At 39.9% G+C, this 19,567-nt stretch overlaps 2 protein-coding genes across 2 annotated transcripts; one reads left to right on the forward strand and one right to left on the reverse strand.

Moving 5' to 3' along the window:
• Positions 1 to 652: 652 nt before the first annotated feature.
• LOC126376072 (NPC intracellular cholesterol transporter 2-like) lies at positions 653 to 5,352 on the reverse strand. Its single transcript, XM_050023240.1, has 4 exons — positions 5,240 to 5,352; positions 3,860 to 3,973; positions 2,021 to 2,202; positions 653 to 1,507 (listed from the first exon to the last, which is right to left on the reverse strand). The coding sequence occupies exons 1-4, from the start codon at positions 5,310 to 5,312 to the stop codon at positions 1,322 to 1,324; spliced, it is 555 nt and encodes a 184-aa protein (XP_049879197.1). The 5' UTR covers positions 5,313 to 5,352; the 3' UTR covers positions 653 to 1,321.
• Positions 5,353 to 15,228: 9,876 nt separating this feature from the next.
• On the forward strand, positions 15,229 to 18,957 carry LOC126376075 (uncharacterized). The gene is made up of 4 exons (XM_050023244.1): positions 15,229 to 15,342; positions 16,373 to 16,486; positions 17,167 to 17,348; positions 18,120 to 18,957. Exons 1-4 carry the CDS (start codon positions 15,270 to 15,272, stop codon positions 18,264 to 18,266), a joined length of 516 nt encoding a protein of 171 aa, XP_049879201.1. The 5' UTR covers positions 15,229 to 15,269; the 3' UTR covers positions 18,267 to 18,957.
• Positions 18,958 to 19,567: the final 610 nt, after the last annotated feature.

Here is a 19,567-nt window from a genome sequence, read left to right on the forward strand (position 1 = left end):
TCGTAGTTTCCAGTGGATGCGGCAGATAGCGTGCCATTTTTTTTTTTACTTTTTGTAGACCAGGTGTCGCTGTGTCCATAATGCTCTTGCCTACTTGTTGGGCTTCAGTACACACCTTGATCATTATTTTAAGCCACGTAAGCAGTCTTTGGGGTGCGTTGCCATGCCTATAATATTTACGCTCATATTTTATTTGAGCCATCCTTTAAAAGAAAATGTACATTTGTTCTGACAACCTGACCTAGCACCCCGATCCCGATAGTGACCCCGCCGGTGTGGTCGACGATTTCCCTTATTCAGACCTTATCGCTAACGGCCCACTAGGTAAGGTTGATTGATTCTTTCAAATACACGCGCCGAGGTTCGCACCCAACTGGGCACACTCTGGCCTGTTGTATATATTTTTGTATTGGATGAGAGTCCGCAGCGCTCCCCATTTGTCCGGCCAAGTATTTAAGGTCGACGAGGGAAATCTACAAATAGTACCTATGGTACTTGAACGCACAATAAGTACTTATATGATGAGTGCCTAACCTGTATTGGGCTGGTTTCCGGACCTGTCAAATCTTCAGGGTAGGTTAACAGCCCAGTCAAAAACGGGATAAAGCTAGGGAGATGGTGATGACGAAAGGTAGAGTGTGAAAAACAATAGTTAAAGATATAGGTTTTTTATTTCATAACACAGTATTGTCTGTTCTCTGTAATGTCGGATGATCTTCGAATTAACACGTTGACAGTCCAGTGATCCATATACGGGTCTTGAGGGACTAGTTCCATACGCCCGTGGCCCATATATGGGTCACTAAGAAAATACCAGGTACGCACTAAGGGCGGGTGCTCCACTTGGATCCCGGGTAACTTTGATGTATGCTACTGTCCACCTGATGCGGCTCTTGAAAGTTCCATTTTTTTCATGATACTTAGTAAGAGATAAGGTTAATTCCTATTACACTCAATAGGTATTGTGAAGTGTTTAGAATACCTAAGTATATATTTTTTTTCGTTTTTACCAGGACGTATAAAAATTGAAGTAATATACGGGACTTACAAGGAAGTCAAAACATTTTGTATGGGGACTGTCAAACATACATACATAAACTCACGCCCGTAATCCCTAATGGGGTTGGCAGAGCCACAAGTAATCACAGACAACTTGCAGCCACTGTTGATACGATGTCGTAAGTTGGACTTATGGTGATAAGGGATCAGCCTATCGCCCATAACATCAGTCCATCATGTTAGAGGACACAATCCCTCTGTCGGTTTTTACGATATGGGGACTGTCAAAATGTTAAATAAGTAATTAATTATGTTTGTGCCTTCACTGCTCTATGAGAGTATTGTTATCTGATGCCCATAACCCTCCTTTTTCCAATATACCCCTGGTGGTTGGGTATAAATTGTTGTTCGGAGGAACTATACTGACTGGTACTCTAATACAAAGCAGCGGTTGATTCGGGCTTGTTGTAAGGTCTACCACATGGAACTCCACTATCACCGACGTACCCTGGAATAATATAGACTCATTACTTAATAGTTTAGTAAGAATGGTCAGCCCATTAACGTCCCCACTGCTGGGGCACGGGCCTTCCCTATGGATAGGGCCTTAAACCATCACGCGGGCCCAGTGCTGATTGATGGTTATTAACGACTGCTAATGCAGCCAGCACCAACGGCTTAACGTGCCTTCCGAAGCACGGAGGAGCTCGAGATGAAAACTTTTTTTTGTGGTCACCCATCCTATGACCGGCCTTTGCGAAAGTTGCTTAACTTCAACAATCGCAGACCGAGCGCGTTTACCGCTGCTACGTTTACGGTCTGCTGTACTAACCTAGTAAAAAGAAATACAAAGTGATTTCGACAATGTCCCCATTGGGAATCGAACCCGGTTCTCGATATCGTGAATATATATAAGTACGTAAAAGCTTCATCCACCAGACCACGGTACACGGTTTTTTATAAGCACGAAAATTCTGTATTTTAATAATAAAAATATACCTAAGTACATAGGTTTACTTACAATAGGGAATACTGCGCTGATAGGCAACCTCAATATATAATGTACGATTGTGTCTTCAACGATAGGACAGTAGGTGTTGGTAAGAAAATTGCAGGTTACACTATTCTCTTCTAAAGGGAAAATAATTGGCAAAATTCCCATAAACACGGTCGCCAGAGTCCTCATTTCAGTAATCAGTCTTGCTGGAAGAAGAAAATACACGAAAATAATTATTTTATTTATTTGGTTTACTAACAATCACTTACATTAACACATTGTAATTGTCATTGTATTTGTCATTGTACATTTGCAACTTATAAGTTAAATGTAGTGACTAATTTTAAGTAAACACAGCATGCATTTATATAAAAAATAAAGTGGGTAAGTACCTTTAGACAAAATTGTTGTTTAAAAGTATTACTAACAATAATTGAGATCTAAAACTTTGCTATAGTGGTACATAGTGGTATTATAGGTAAGTACTGCACCTTTTTCGCCCATAGCACAACCCGCTTTAGACAAGTAGTATAGGATTTTTTTTTTTTTTTTCTCCCGTGACACTATTTTCATTGGTGGATTAAGCCCATACTAAAAATCACCCGTGAGCTCTCTCATTACCCATGACATAACTATGCAAAACTGATCTTTGATTAGTCTTTGATGCAAAATGCCAAATTGTAGCTGGTAATGACTGAATGCTGAGAACCCAAGACCCCTGGCTCAGTGGTATGCCTTGCGAGTGACTTTCTCTAAGTAGAACTAAAATATTAAAAACTTAACAATACTCTTAAAAAGAGAGAAAGATTTATTTCACTGTACTTATATAGGTAATGTGTAATGAATGACCCAAATACCTAGCACAATAAGGATGATCCATATGTTCCTTTTTTACCCGTGTGTGGTCTTATCTTCTTACCAGTAGTAAGACTAGTAAAGGTAAACGGGATCTAACAGACACAAACTTGTTCATAAATACTTATTTTATTTAGATAAGCCTATTACCAGTAAAAAGAGTGGTACTACCTACTAGTATGACCGGTACTACTTATCAGTAGTAAGACTGGTAGTACAGTCAGAAGCAAATAGTTAGTGACAGTCACGCACGGTATACATATAGTTAGCAACATCCAGAATAATATAATATAATATCTTTATTTCGTACCATTAAAGCCTTAAATATATGACAATATTTGTTTACATTTATAAATATGTAGTTACAGGCTGTGGCATAATTGCTATGAGTCGGCTGTTATCCCTAAAAGTTTTAAAACTGAGCTAAGGATACCAGCTACCATCCAAAAGTTGTATGCAAAAGCCAAAAGTGAGGGTGCTGACAATGAATATTGTTATAATATTTAAAATTTGAATGATATCAAGTTATCAACAATAATTACGGACGTTCAAGGTGGCCGTATAGATAGTAACAATCTAAGTGACCAAAAACATCGGCACAACCTGCGTGATCAACTTATTGATCACGCAGGTTGTGAATGTCCCTAATTATTGGTCGTTCTGGATGTCGCTAACTATATGTATACTTTGACTGTCACTAAATATTTGCTTCTGACTGTACCAGTAGTAAGATTGGTACTGTTGTAAGGCTTAGTAGTACCACGGGTAAAAAAGGGATCTGACAAACACAAACTTGTTCATACTTATTTTAATTTTACTCAAAAGGAACGTTCGCCATCTCACGCTACTATTAGATAACTCCAGTCATAGAATAAAGAATAAGGGTACAGATAGATATGCCACTAAATACGTAACATGCTTGTTTAGTTTAATATACTTTAAAATGATGATGATGATGGTATCAAGTCGCACAACGGTCAGTTTATTAATGAAGAAGTAGGTACTTACGAGCTTTGAAAACCATGTCAATAACCAACTCTTCATTTTGCGGCAGCAAGCATGGCGATCCCTGACACCCCCTGACGAATGTAGACAGAGGAAGTTCACCTTCGTTTCTTACGCCTGGTGAAGAAAAAGTGCCCAAGTATAATAGTTTCCGTGATCCAGTGGTTGAGCGTTGTTCTCACGATCCGGAGGTCACGGGTTCGAATCCCGGTGGGGACAAATCACAAAGATCACTTTTTGATCCCCAGTTTGGTTAGGACATTACATGTTGATCACCTGGTTGTCTAAAAGTAAGATGATCCGTGCTTCGGAAGGCACGTCAAGCCGTTGGTCCAGGTTATTACTTACTGATAAACTTCGGCGGGCTCCTTGAAGTCTTCTCTCGTATTGAATTTTAATTACTCAATGATTAGTCATAGCTGGGTTGAAAAGGCCTGTAGCGGTTTTGTAGGGTTTGGTAGTACAAAATCTGGTGAGTAGCGAATCTGGTTAGTTGAGAATCTGGTGAATTGAGAATCTGGTAAACTGCTCCGAAAGGGTACTGAGACCTAAAACCGGCTCGATCGTTTGACAAATGACCACCTCTCTACGTAAGATGGTGGTAATAAATCAGGTGGAAATCGCGAGATCTACCATCGTTCAGCCGTCACCACAAGCATGAACCGGCAGTCCGGGAATTCTAGGGTAGACCGCTAGGGGGATCATCAAAACCACACCATAACTGATTAGATTTAAGTACCAAAAAGAAGTGATGATGAAGATTGCTTGCATTTCTTAATAGTCGGTGGTTGAACGAGCCAGCAGCCAGACCAACCAGCCGGCGACAACCGGCCCCTCGGGCATTTGCCTGATCTGCCCTATGGCCACCCTGGGCTGGTTTAGTAGACAAAGGACTTATTCGCAAAACACCTTATCCTAAAAAGGACCTATTCGAACAATGACTTATTCTTAAAACGACCTATTCTCAAAATGGCTTATTCTTGTAAACACCTATTCACAAAATGGCTTATTCTTGTAAAGACCTATTCGCAAAATGGCTTATTCTTGTAAAGAGCTATTTGCAAAATGACTTATTCTTAAAAGGACCCATTCTTAAAATGACTCATTTTTCAAATTAATAAACTATTCGACTAGTACACCGTAAATCCAACAGATGGCGCTGTTAACTTGTTAATCTGGCACTTTATCTACAAAATTTAGGGGGAGTCAAAGCATTTTGATGTGACTATTGAGAAGAGTTTATTTCAAAGTTTAAGGAAAAATAGGAGGAAATAGAGACATGCGACGCTATGCTTGACAAGAAATATAAAAAAAGCTGAGGCTGAAGGCTGTCTCTTCTATGAACTCTATCATCTCTATGATAACAGTCAAAAAGCAACTTACACTGGGCGACATTGCTAGACCCCTGCGCCGCACCCAACACGATCAAAGAAGACACAGCTAATACTCGCAACATGATTATCGTAGGAATGAGGATAAAACAAAAATAATGTGAATTTAATTTTAATTTTCAACGAAACTTATCTTTTATAGACTCCAGATAATCAGATTCTAGATAGGGTTCCCAACATTTTAATAAACAGGGCCCTTAGGATTCACAGTCATATTTTAGTCACCATTCATCAAAATGCTTGCATACGGAAATAGAGCTAGAGACATGCCTAGAAAATGTACCTACTTAACAAACACTTTATTGCACACACGGGAAATACAAAAATATAAAACAGAAGAGAAAAAGAATGAGTACATAGGCGGCCTTAATGCTAGTGCAGTCTCACTACCCCCACCCTGGAGAATGCATAAAAATCGCATTCAAATTCAAAAATATCTTTATTCAATAGGTAATACATAGTTACACTTTGAATCGTCAATTTTACATAACGAACGTCTCATCCGCCTAAAACTACTGCAGCTTCTCACAATCTGTATAGCCGGGGAAAAGAAGCTGCAAGAAAAACCTTGGCACAGGGCCCTAGACGTTCTTTATAAAAAAATAAAGATAAAATATTGTTAATACAATTGAGTAATTCAGCTGCCTAATATCAGTTCTCTCTCAGACAGTAAATCCCATTCTTACTGTGCCGCCTTACCGCGTAAGTATGAGCGAGACAGGCAGTCTGCGCTCTCTCTCCGTTACTCATTAGGGGGTGAGGTGCATCTAGCTCGGCGCCTCATGCGAATTGGGGCGAAGAATTACCGTTCAATCGCAGCATTATTCTTTATATCTAACGCATACTTATTATAGGGAACTTTTTTTTGACGTGACTTATTGTAGATTTGCCGCAGATGGCATTTACTGCTTGGCCGGGCAAATGGGGAGCGCTGAAGGCTCTCACCCGGTACAATGTTTAAGACAACAGGTCTGAGGGTGTCCAGTCGGGCGCGAACCTCGGCTCAGGGCGTCGTCTGAGAGGGAAAATAATTTAAAGAATTAATCGATCCTAGTGGGTCGATAGCGATGCGCTGATTGAGGGAAATCGTCGACCACGCCGGCGGGGTCTAATTATAGGGAACGGAGCGTGAACTGGGTGCCACAAACAGGGTTGCATAGGCCCCCGGGTGGGAACCACTGCCTTAAAAATGCAACTGGTATTCCTTTGATAAATAAAATAATCATTAACAAGAATTTTGAAGCAATCTTTAATTAGCTTCAAAATACTAGTACGTGATTACAGATATCAGGAAATTATCATGTAAAAGTAATCTAAGATTGCACTGATTCATAATACCAATTAACACGCGGATTTTGACCTTTTCTATCTGACAGAAAGTCAATTCACGCTTGCAATCCCTTGCAGGGTGGGCATAGTCAATAGAAGATAACTTACACTTGATATTACAACAGTTTCAGCATAAAATAAACAATATTACTTACTACCTATACATTTTTTTTATGTGACTTATTGTAGATTTGCCACAGATGGCATTAACTACTTGGCCGGACAAATGGGGAGCGCTGAAGGTTCTTACCCGGTACAACGTTTAAGACAACAGGCCTGAGGGTGCCCAGTTGGGCGCGAACCTCGGCTCAGGGCGTCGTGTGAGAGGAAGAATATTTGAAAGGATTAATCGACCCTAGTGGGTCGATAGCGATAAGCGCTGAATGAGGGAAATCGTCGACCACGCCGGCGGGGTCGGTATCGGGGTCCTGAAGTGTTTGCTGTCGCGAGCTGATTGGCCGCCTTTATGGCTAGAGTACTAATGAACCTATACATGGTGTTAGAGACTAAATTTACGAATACTGAGGGGGATGATTGAGCTCATGACTTTGAGCCTATCATGTGGAATTTTCCGTCGCAAAATTCATGTTTTTTTTTAATTAAGTAGGTATTACTAGTTCCATTCTTAATTCAGTAGGTATTTCTTTTTCAAACCTCGGGGAACGTCGATTGTAAAATCCGTCATTTATGCCTGCGGTTAAGAATATTTATTATTTATTTGACCAAACTTACGGCCATATAAATTTTCTAAAATAATAACCAAACAATAACTAAAGGATAATTACTAGTCTCCACCTTATAGTGGCTAAGTTATTTACCCTTTTACAATCATAAAAATTAAGAATTAAGTAAAGTAGGTTAAAGTAGGTTAAGTAAGGTACGGGCATTAATATGTATACACTTTGGTACCATGTCACATTAACTTTTTTGACAAATTGAACTTTAAGTCACACTAAATGTCAAATATGTTAGTGCGACAGAGTCCTAAAGTGGGTACATTATATTGCTCATGACTGTACAAACATTTGACGTTCCCAAACTAGGGCTAATAAGTCTATTGTGTCTCTAAGAAAGTTATATGAGAGGTATAACTTAAAAAAAATTGATGTTGTGTATTGCAATCAGCATCACTATGTATTATCGTTTTTATCACCGTTTCCAAAATAACGAGGTAAACAGAACGTGGACTTCACAAAATCGATTTAGATTTTTCTCGATTTATTCGCATTCGGTCGGCGACGTAAGTGCATAGTAAACAACAAACTCAATTTCATACAAAGAAGACTATGTCCATACTGGCTACGACTGTTACAGGGTGGATGGAACTATTATGGCCATTATGCATTATTACGATTATATAATAAGGTAAACGCTCCTATTACCGCCAGGTTAAGCTATGCTCTGATTACCTCTCAGAAATTAAGTACTTCTGTATTTGCTAGTGCAGCTTATTTATTTTATTTGTATTGTTATGACTGTCTTCTGCTAAATACATCAAGAATTTTTAATTTTGAGTGAATATTTTGGATAAAAAATAATTTTATGTCCGAAAACTCACTTTCCTCTATTACCGCCACATAAATTGCGGTTTCTTTCTATTACCGCCTTTGCTGCATCGAATACCGCCAACGAGATATCTAACCAACTATTCAGGTACAATAAAATACTTTATTAAAAAAAAAGTTGTTTTTACCACTGTTAATGTAGTTAATAGATACATAAATTGGGAAGGCACTGTCTCTTAAAATACAGGTTCACCTAGTTTGAAAGACAGCGTTCCAACAAAAACTGTAAACGAACTGTTTTCAATAATCATCATCATCAACAGCCGTATGACGCCCACTGCTGGGCATAGGCCTCCCCCAAGGATCTCCACAACGATCGGTCCTGCGCTGCCCGCATCCAGCGGCTTCCCGCCACCTTCACCAGATCGTCGGCCCACCTTGTAGCGGGCCTACCCACTGAGCGTCGTCCGACACGTGGTCGCCACTCCAGAACCTTTCCGCCCCAGCGGCCATCGGTTCTCCTCGCTATGTGTCCTGCCCACTGCCACTTCAGTTTTGCAATTCTCCGAGCTATGTCGGTGACTTTAGTTCTCCTGCGGATCTCCTCATTTCTGATTCGATCAAGCAGGGAAATACCGAGCATAGCTCTCCCCATTGCCCGCTGAGCGACACCGAGCCTCCTCACGAGACCCATAGTATGCGGCCACGTCTCACTGCCGTAGGTCATCACTGGCAACACGCGCTGGTCAAAGACTTTTGTCTTGAGACACTGGTATTTTGGACGAGAAGATGTTCCGCAGCTTCCCGAACGCTGCCCATCCGAGTTGGATCCGACGAGAGATCTCTTTCTCGAAGTTGGACTTACCTAACTGGATTATTTGTCCTAGGTAAATGTACTGGTCTACAACTTCGAGTGTAACGTTCCCAACCTGAACTGGAGTGGGTGCGACATGGTCGTTGGACATAATTTTTGTTTTTGCCATGTTCATGCTAAGACCCACTCGTTGGGATGCGTTACTGAGATGCTCGAGCATGGTGTTCAGTTCTTCCAGGGTCTCAGCCATTAGGACTATATCATCGGCAAATCGAAGGTGCGTCGGGTACTCACCGTTGATGTTGTTGCCAAATCCTTTCCAGTCCAGAAGCTTAAAAATATCCTCCAATGCAGCAGTGAACAGTTTCGGAGAGATGACATCTCTCTGTCTCACTCCTCGCTGCAGTTGGATCGGATTAGAGCTCTGGTTCTGTACTCGAACTGACATAGTGGCATTTTGGTAGAGGTCCCTTAGCTTTTCGATGTACCTATGGTCCACTTGGCACCTCTGAAGAGACTGCAACACCGCTCAGGTCTCGATCGAATCAAAGGCTTTCTCATAGTCCACAAACGCCAAGCAAAGTGGCAGATTATACTCTTCGGTCTTCTGTATAACCTGCCGCAGCGTATGGATGTGGTCTATGGTGCTAAAGCCTTTTCGGAAACCGGCTTGTTCGGGAAGTCGTCAAATCTGCAAGCGAGACGATTCGTAATGACCCTCGAAAACAACTTGTAGACATGGCTCAGAAGCGAGATAGGTCTGTAGTTCTTCAGTAGGGCTTTATCACCTTTCTTGAAGAACAGGACCACCTCGCTTCCGCTCTATGCCCTCTGCGTTTTGAGTATTGGCGTTCCGCCCGCTCTCAGGAGTTCTGCTGTGATTCTGTCATCTCCTGCCGCTTTGTTGTTTTTGAGCTGTTTGAGGGCCATCCTAATCTCGTACAGGCTGACGTCCGGGATATCTTCAGTGTAGTGTCGGGTAAGCTTGGCTCGAGGGTCTCGAGCCATGCTTTCGCCTGATGTTTTCGTGGAATATAGCTGTCTATAGACACTCCCAATCTCCCTCAGGATTTCGGGAGTCGACGAAATGATTCTGTATGAGGAGTTTTCAATAAACTTTATTATTATTGTTATTTTTTTATTAAATGAATTATGACATAAACTACAGAAAAATCTTTTGGTTTCATAGATTTATATACATAATTGACGTCTGTCTCTGTCCATCCGTCTGTCTCTGTCCGTCCGCCTGTCCATCCGTCTGTCTCTGTCTATCCGTCTGTCTCTGCCGGTCCGTCTGTCTCTGTCTATCCGTCTGTCTCTGTCCGTCCGTCTGTCCATCCGTCTGTCTCTGTTCGTCCGTCTGTCTCTGTCCGTCCGTCTGTCTCTGTCCGTCCGTCTCTGTCCGTCCGTCTGTCTCTGTCCGTCCGTCTGTCTCTGTCTGTCCTTCTGTCTCTGTCTATCCGTCTGTCTCTGTCCGTCCGTTTCGGTCTGTCCGTCCGTCTCTGTCAGTCCGAAGAATAATGCATCACCCTGTCTATAAATCATAAGAGGGAATCTATGGTGGCGGTAATAGAAACATGTATGTAATTTCTGTGTTTCAATTTCCGCCACATAAAAATTAGCCTTAAGAAAACAAATAAATATTCAAAATGAGAGCTACGTATGTAATAACCAGTTTCAAAGCATATTTTAATAAATATCTAAAGTATTTAAATAAGAAATTCATAATTACTTCAACTACTTGTTCATACATTTCTTAAAAAAATACATTAACTTATATGCAGCACAGGATACTTGAATTCCACCAAATGTGTGGCGTTAATAGATTTTAATATAGTTCATGAACCATACTATAAAATAAGATGATAACATTATGAATGATTGGCCGTGTTACCTTAAATAATTAAAAAATACAAATATCATACAAATATCGATCGCCGCCATAGGTGGCGGTAATAGTAACCAAACTGCAAATGTATGCTTCTATCACCGCCACATTTTAAAACTCAAATTAATCATTTAAAACTAACACAAATATCAAATATAGCATGCTTTCTCAGTTCTTAAACGTATTAACAAGTAGTTATAATTACTAAAATGAAGAAAAATATGTTTCATCGGACACAAAACCTTAAGAAAAAAATGTTGTATGCTTATGCATTTCAGTAGTGGCTTGTATGGAGCGCGTTGCTTTCGCGGACACTGCACACTTACAGACCAATCACAAATTAGACTGTTGTTGCTCACGCTCAGGGGTATGTTCGTTTCATAGTCAATTAATACATGTATCTTTTGACATTTGAATCAATTTTCTATCTCGGACACAATTCAAAATATCCGCAATTTAAAAAAGGTGGCGGTAAACGATGTCGATTTTTGGGTGGCGTTAATAGGAGCGTTTACCTTAGTCTCCCTAAAAAAAGTCGAACTTTTTATTAGCTGCAGTAAAATGATGTTTTGTGGGTTGCAACTACTCGTAAGTGAGTGAGTGAATCATTCAATGAATGATCAGTTTGGTTTTGCTTTTAAAATAAATGAATAATTAAAATAGAATGAAATCAAAATCAAATCAAATAATTTATTTCCAACTACTATGGTTCATATTGATGTTAGTATGACTTAATCTATGTAAATTAAAAAAGTATTATGAGTTAGTTGTGGAACGATTAGATCTTTAGTGAAATGAATCCCTATTGAGAATAAATAGGCTGGCAACAGTATTTTACGGAATGACATTTTGAAACGTCAGTTTACTGCAGCTGATTAAAAGTTCGACTAAAGCATTACTTATACCGTTTTTCACATAGTCCGCTTACCTAACCAGGAATTTTTTCCCGTTCGGGTACTTAAATAAATATACATGTCCGTCACTGGCGCGCTCTCCCCATCGCGTCTATGTCGCAGTAAGATGGATAAAACCGACATATTGGTGCTAATTCCTGTAAATACCATCTAATTTTATTTTAAGTTATATCTGTCATTTTTTTATCCGCCGAAAAGGAAAGGGACGGGTAATCGACAAGCATAAAATTTATGGAACACACGTCAATTTTAAGCACAAATCTAAACCTGTAGAAATAAAAAGCTGGTGTAAATTATAAATGGACTGTATTTTAAAATTAAGTTTAACAAATTACAACCATTATGCAGTGAGTTGAGGAGAAGAAGAAAAAAATACAGGCAACATACAAAAACTTAGATTATGGTGTTACCATTAACATAAAAACGTTTTGTTATTTTTTATTTATAATTATGCAGAGTATTTTATGAAATGAATGAAATTAAATCTTATTATTTATAAATTGAATTATATACATTATTTATTATATATTTAATGTTAATTAATTTAACAAAACCAACCGTCTAAAAATTTTACGACAGTCAATAACCCGACACATTAATTTACTCATTCTTCCTAAAATTAAGAGCTGTGAATCATCCGTCCCTTTCCTTTTCGACGGATATGAAAATGACGGATATAACTTAAAATAAAATTAGGCGGTGTCTGCAGGAATCGGGGCCATTATATTTACTTCCAAAGATTCCAAATATTTTACTTATTTAGGAACTAAGGTTTTTTTGACCGGACCTTTTGTAGATTTGCCGCAAATGGCATTAATTACTTGGCAGGACAAATGAGCAGTGCTGAGGGCTCTCCGTTATAAAATTTAAGATTAACAGGCCTGAGGGTGCCCAGTGGCAACTAAGAATAATGCGAAATCAGAAATCAGAATCATTTATTCAACGTAATTATCATGGATAAACTTGTTGAAGGTCAATGTAACATTTTTGAATTTACGTCATTTCGCAAGGTGTTATGGCTGAGGAGAAGATACGTTCTAGTTCCTACCTTCAGGATTATTTTAATTTTACTGGTAACATTTTTTCTTTTTCTAATCCTTTTATCCCCTGTTGGGATGTAGGGCTAGAATAACAGATTTTTACTCCTCCCACCTCTCTGCTCCCATGACATGTCGAGTTTTTAATTTCCTGTCAACCGAGCGTCGCCAGAGGGGTTAAAAAGGCCACATCGAAGCAATTCATCTAAAAGAGCAATGTTGCTATTTGAATTTGTTTGGATTGCGCACTTACTTTTATATTCGCAAAAGTTCTTCATAAAGAGTCTTCATAAAAGTTCTTCAAACAGATCTTCATGTGTGTAGGTACTATTAAAAGTGTTATAATTATGAATATTATAGCATACATAATTCACGCCCGTTACCCCAAATGGGGCGGGCAGAGCTAGAAGCAACTACAAGACAACTTGCAAACACTTTTGGTAATTGACACGAAAGTCCTAAGATGAATAAGTTTTCAAATATTTTGAGTAGTTTGAGTGTGATCAATAAAATAATTCTGAAATTATTCACTAGACGAGTCAAGGTCAACTGACAATTATAAAACTAGGAATGTTATTAAATATTCAGTTTTGAAAGTCTTACTACAACATCTCCGTATTCAACTCAACTGGACTTCATATTTGCTGCCGTCTCTTCAGCGATATCCAATTTTGCTGGTCGTTTTGTTTTATAAGACTTTGTCGATATTCTATTTTATTTGTGATTTAAAACTGAGAAACAAGTCACTGTGGTTGAGCGGCTTGCAACAATGAGTTAAACGTTTTGCCTCTTCCTTTTTGATGCGTACAGCAAAGTACTGGAACTGTCTGCCGTCGTCTGTTTTTCCAGCTCGTTATAATCTGGGAGTCTTCAAGGCTAGAGTGAATAGGCACTTGCTAGGTAAGCGTGACCCACCCTAGACTACATCGTCACTTACCTTCAGGTGAGATTGTGGTCAAACACTAATATACTTTACTTTATTGCACTTAACAACTAGACACCATAAGGTTGATCATATCCATCTTAGGACTTCGTATCAACAGTGGCTGCAAGTTGTCTTTGATTACTTGTGGCTCTGCCCACCCCATTTGGGATTAAGGGCGTGAGTTTATGTATGTATGTATGTATGTATGTAACAACTAGACACACGAGCCTACTTTATTTAAAAAAATATATTTTTAAGTGCAATTTTCAGTAATATCTCGTCGACTGTTATAGACGGCGATACGGCTCACCACCTATCACATTGGTTTAATAGAAACACCGGTGAGATGTGGTTACTTACTTCACCTAGATGCGATGCGATGCATGTACCTCTGACTACCCCAATTGGGATATACGCGTGAGCTTATGTTATGTGTGACGGCCTCTGTAGTCCAGTGATTGAGCGTTGGGCTCACGATCCGGAGGCCCCGGGTTTAAATCCCGGTGGGGACATATCACAAACCCACTTTGTGATATCTCTAGTTTGGTTAGGACATTACAGGCTGATCACCTGATTGTCCGAAAGTAAGATGATCCGGCTGATCCCTTATCACCATAACGTTCATCATATCCATCTTAGGATTTCGTATCAACAGTGGCTGCAAGTTGTCTTTGATTACTTGTGGCTCTGCCCACCCCATTTGGGATTACGGGCGTGAGTTTATGTATGTATGTATGTATGTAAGATGATCCGTGCTGCGGAAGGCACGTTAAACCGTTGGTCCCGGTTACTACTTACTGATGTAAGTGATCGTTACATGAGCCATGTCAGGGGTCTTTGGCGGCTCAATAGTAACCCTGACACCAGGGTTGATGAGGTTGGTAATTCACCTCACAAGCCACACGATAGAAGAAGACTAATGTCGAAAGTTAAGTTTGCCGCCATAGCATAAAATAAAGAATAATACAAGGCTAAAAGGCCATTGACGACAGATGAGGTATGTTTGATAAAACAGGAGGGTTAAAGAGGCCACATCGAAGCAATTCATTAAAAAAAAGCAATATTGCAATTTGACATTTGCGCATATAAAAGTAAGTGCGCCATGCAAACAAATGTCAGATAGCAATATTGCTGTTTTAGAGGAATTGCTTTGGTGTGGCCTTTTTAACTCCCCAGTTGTATTAAACATACCTCACCAATGGCCTCAAAATTTACTTTCGACATTGGTCTTCTTCTATCGTGTTGCCTTTTTTTAAAAGAACGTCTAGGGCCCTGTGCCGAGGTTTTTCTTGCAGCTTCTTTTCCCCGGCTATACAGGTTGTGAGAAGCTGCAGTAGTTTTGGGCGGATGAGACGTTCGTTATAAAAATTGACGATTCAAAGTGTAACTATGTTACCTACTGAATAAAGATATTTTTGAATTTGAATTGAATTTGAATATTGCTGTCCTCGTAAGACAGGGCCCCTTAATACTGTTTTTAAGTTTTCATGTCTTTAATTGATTATCGGATGAATAATCGGCCTCACACCTGTTACACCACCTGCTTATCTAGAGAGATAAGGTTTGTTTAAATAAAATAATCACATATTTTAGTCATTTGTACTGTAATCATGTTGCGAGTGTTGGTAGTGTCCTGTTTGTTGGTGTTAGCTGCGGCGCAGGAGTCTACAAATGTCGCCCAGTGTAAGTTGCATTGATTGCTACTTAGTAACATCTCTCCAGAGTTATTGATAGTCACTATTAGACTGTTATCAACTTCTTCACCCTGCATACTTTAGTGGTAAGAGCGTTGGGGTCATGATCTGGAGCTTTCAATTCCTGATGGGAACGTTGTCGTAATAACTTTGTGAGACTTAACAGTCATTCGTCGTGCACTTGCAACAGTGTCGAATTATCGGGAGTCTCATATCCCCATTTAAACGCGGTAAGAACCCGTTATTATGTGCTTTAATTATTTGTGAGACTGTTCTTTAATTGGCTACGACACAACAGGTTGAATCGCCAAAAGTAAGACGATTCCGTGCTTCGGAAGGCCCGATAAGCTGTTGATCCTGAGCTATTAGCACAAACAGCTCCACCAACCCGCAGTGGAGCAGCGTGGTGGAGTAAGCACAACAACCTCTCTGGTTGGATGAGGGGAGGCCTGTGCCCAGCAGTGGGACGTATATAGACTATTTATGTTATGTATTATATTTAAAGTATTATTTATGAGCCCTGGTTGCCCAGTTGGAAGAACGCTTGTCTCTCACTTTGACGTCGCAGGTTCAAATTCAGCACAAGCCTAAACCAATGATTGTCGAGTTTGTTTTAGAATTCATGTTTGGATCAGAAATGATTATCACTCACATTCCCGAGAATTACATTTTCGGAGTTATGTGACCTAACCTGTATTGGGCTGGTTTTCCCTTCGTGAGTTGAAAGGTCAGACAGGCAGTCGCTTCTGTATAAAAACGGATTTGTCAAATCTTCAGGTTAGGTAAGTGGACTCTGTGAAAAACGGGATAGCTAGGGAGATGATGATGTTTAAAGTATTATTTATATTTAGATGTTTTTGAAATATTTTTTCATCCATCACTAACACAGCTGGCCATTATAGACTGCGTTATGGCTCACATAAAGCTCGGTGAAGAGTGGGTTCACTTCATGTTGTGATGGATGTACCTTTAAATATTCAAGTCGGGACTGTAGTCGTGGGCTTATCTTTTTTTATCAGGTGTCAGAAATGCTGGTGACCTTCCTCTACACACCTGGATCGAAGGTTGTGTGACACCACCCTGCGTGCTGCCGCAACTTCAGGATGTCGTCCTCCACATAGTCTTCAGAGCTCGTAAGTGTTACCATAGCCCGGATGCTACAAATATTTGGTACTCTTGTTGACGAAACCTCGCAATAAACAAGGTAGTTTCAACCTAGTTGTAGAATAGAATAGGCCTGGATATTATACAGGGTGTTAGTGACATTGTAATGAAAACTTTGAGGACTTTGAAACTTTTTGAGGGATCAAACCATGATTCTCAGTTGATTTCAAGTGGAATTTTCCGTCGCAAAAGTATAGAACTAAAAATAAATAAAGAAAACACAATCATTTTCATGAATTTTCCGACAGGAAATTGCACTTGATATCAACCCAGAATTATGGTCTGAATAATCCCCTTCAATATTCGTCACGGTGTCACTAACACCCATATCCACTTGTATGGCTACATGTACGTACTTGTACGGGGTGTAAGTGACATTGTAACGAATAATGAGAGGTATGATTCAGCTCAGTATTCTTAGTTAAAATCAAATGGAATTTTCCATCACAAAAAAGTTTGAATTGAAAATAATTTAAAAAAACACAAAACAATCATTAATTTTGCGAACGGAAAATTCCACTTGATATTAACTCAGAATCATGGTCTGAATCATCCCCATCAGTATTCGTTGCGATGTCATTAATACCCTCGGCTTTAAGAGGGGAAACCTTAAGAGGAAGAAAAAAGTAATGCTTTCTCTTTTTTACAGCAAGATTGATAACTGAAATGCGGACCCTGGCGACTGCGTATATGGGAATACTGCCGATCCCTTACGACTTACGAGAAGACAGTGTCACCTGCAACTTCCTGACCAACACCTACTGCCCAGTCTTGGCGACTGAAGTCGTGCAGTACACGCTGAGGATGTATATCGAATCCATATTCCCTGTTGTAAGTACTTCTTCTTAAACCGTGTTGGTTGTGAGGTGGATTACCAACCCTATTTTACCTGGTCTCAGGGTTATGATTAAGCCGCCAAATGCCGACATGGCTCATGTAACGATTACTCACATACATCAGTATACAGTAAACAGGCCTTCCGAATCTTCCATCTTTCTTTCGGACAATCAGGTGATCAGCCTGTAATGTCCTAACCAAACTAGAGATCACAAGTGATTTTTGTGATATGTCACTGGGATTCGAACCCGGGGTCTCCGGATCGTGAGTCCAACGCTAAACTACTGGATCACAAAGGCCGTTAGTAAGTACTTATTTAGGTTCACCGTTACACTATATTCTATCGTGTGAGTTGTAAGGTGGATTACCAACCCCATCAACCCTGATGTCAGGGTTACAATTGAGCCGCCAAAGGCCCCTGACATGGCTGTAATGACTACTAAGTTACATCAGTAAGTAGTAACCGGGACCAACGGCGGCCGGAGTTGTTCTGTGGTATACCGGCTTGCCTTACAAACGGACCTTAATCTGAACCCGCGTGCGTGTATGAAACGATTGATGAATGTGGAGGAAGCAAGAGAAGTGTGTCAGGATCGAAGCAAATGGAATTCTATAGTCTCTGCTTACCCCGGTGGGGTTTATTTATGTATGACAATGTATGTATGATTACAAACGGAGAGCGCCGCGCGCTGGTTTGAACGCCGGCACCGGACAAGCACTAGGTAAGTGGGTTATCTTTTTAACAATATATTGCTATTGTTTCAGGGTACGGCAGTAACCCTGGAGTTCCGAGTGGTAGATCGTACCACAGGCGCTAATGTACCAATGCTCTGTATCCGAGTACCAATCAGCATAGCTCCTCCCGTCAACAGTTTATCAGCAGCAGTTAACGACACTCTCACAGGACAATAAATTAAGAAAGAAGAAAGAAATAAAGAAACGTTTATTATAAAGAGACACCACAAGTGACAGTAACAAATATAAAACAAATAACAAAATTTACAATCAAAACACATAATAAAAACAACTTACACGAGAAATACAAATAATTGACTGTATGAACTGGTCAACGATGGTGGTGGTGTCCTTTATAAAAGGACCTCACTCAGCATAAGCCGCGGCGCGAACTTAATAGTACGTACAGTCATGAGCAATATCATGTACCCACTTTAGAACCCTGTCGCACTATCATATTAGACATTTAATGGGACTTACGGTTTAATTTGTTTAAAAAGTCAATGTGACATGATTTCAAAGTGTACATATTACTACTCGTGACCGTACATAGTTAGTAACACCGTACAGAAAAAAAATAGAACGTTCACTTGATTGTAACCTCCCTACACCCATCCTGCCTACCCAACCCAACCTCAAATTCTCAAATCTAAAAATCAATATTGCAATTTGACATTTGCGTATATAAAAGTAAGCGCGCAACGCAAACAAATGTCAAATAGCAATATTGCTTTGTAGATGAATTGCTTTGATGATTTGGCCGTTTTAACCACCAAGTCTGAGAGTATCTAGTGCAGTAGCATGTAATTACGTATATATAGGTACCTATACAGCAAAATAAAACGAAAATTCATGTGATTAACTTAAATCTCTACATTTCAATTCTATTCGTTCGCTAGTTAAACCCTCGTAGCTAAATAAATACAATTTTAGAAAGAATAAACGAAAAAAAGAAAACTTACAGCTTTCACACATGGCAATACCGTAAACGCTGTGCCATCAGTATTCACGATGTGAACCATATATCGATAAAAGTGCAAATTGTGATGGATGCTTCGATTACGTCGACCACACGGTTCACGGCTATTGGCATAAATATTATTCGCGCCAGGAACAGTCTTTACATTATACATAGGTCTTCTTCTTCTATCCCTGGTGTCAGGGTTACTATTGAGCCGCCAAAGGCCCCTGACATGACTCATGTAACGACTACGTACTTACATCAGTAAGTAGTAACCGGGACCAACGGTTTAACCTGCCTTCCGAAACATTGATCGTCTTACTTTCTGATCAGCCGGTAATTTCCTAACCAAACTAAGGATCACAAAGTGATTTTTGTGATGTGTCCCCACCGGGACTCGAACCCGGGACCTTCGGATCGTGAGCCCAACGGTCAACCACTGGACCACGGATGCAGTTCTACCTTACCTTACTAGATGAGAAAGTAATTCTGTTACATTTTCACGCGTAAACAGTAC

Source organism: Pectinophora gossypiella, chromosome 20 (genome assembly GCF_024362695.1).
Source record: "Pectinophora gossypiella chromosome 20, ilPecGoss1.1, whole genome shotgun sequence".
In the NCBI taxonomy this organism is placed as follows: domain Eukaryota; kingdom Metazoa; phylum Arthropoda; class Insecta; order Lepidoptera; family Gelechiidae; genus Pectinophora; species Pectinophora gossypiella.

What these genes read in the sequence shown, in the direction of transcription:
- LOC126376072 (XM_050023240.1), bottom strand. Translation starts at nt 5,312, where the DNA reads ATGTTGCGAGTATTAGCTGTGTCTTCTTTGATCGTGTTGGGTGCGGCG. An exon ending in GTCTAGCAATGTCGCCCAGT is followed by an intron (nt 3,974 to 5,239) that starts GTAAGTTGCTTT and finishes TTTCTTCACCAG; the next exon opens with GCGTAAGAAACGAAGGTGAA. An exon ending in TCAGCGCAGTATTCCCTATT is followed by an intron (nt 1,508 to 2,020) that starts GTAAGTAAACCT and finishes ATATTATTCCAG; the next exon opens with GGTACGTCGGTGATAGTGGA.
- LOC126376075 (XM_050023244.1), top strand. Translation starts at nt 15,270, where the DNA reads ATGTTGCGAGTGTTGGTAGTGTCCTGTTTGTTGGTGTTAGCTGCGGCG. An exon ending in CCACATAGTCTTCAGAGCTC is followed by an intron (nt 16,487 to 17,166) that starts GTAAGTGTTACC and finishes TCTTTTTTACAG; the next exon opens with CAAGATTGATAACTGAAATG. An exon ending in TCGAATCCATATTCCCTGTT is followed by an intron (nt 17,349 to 18,119) that starts GTAAGTACTTCT and finishes CTATTGTTTCAG; the next exon opens with GGTACGGCAGTAACCCTGGA.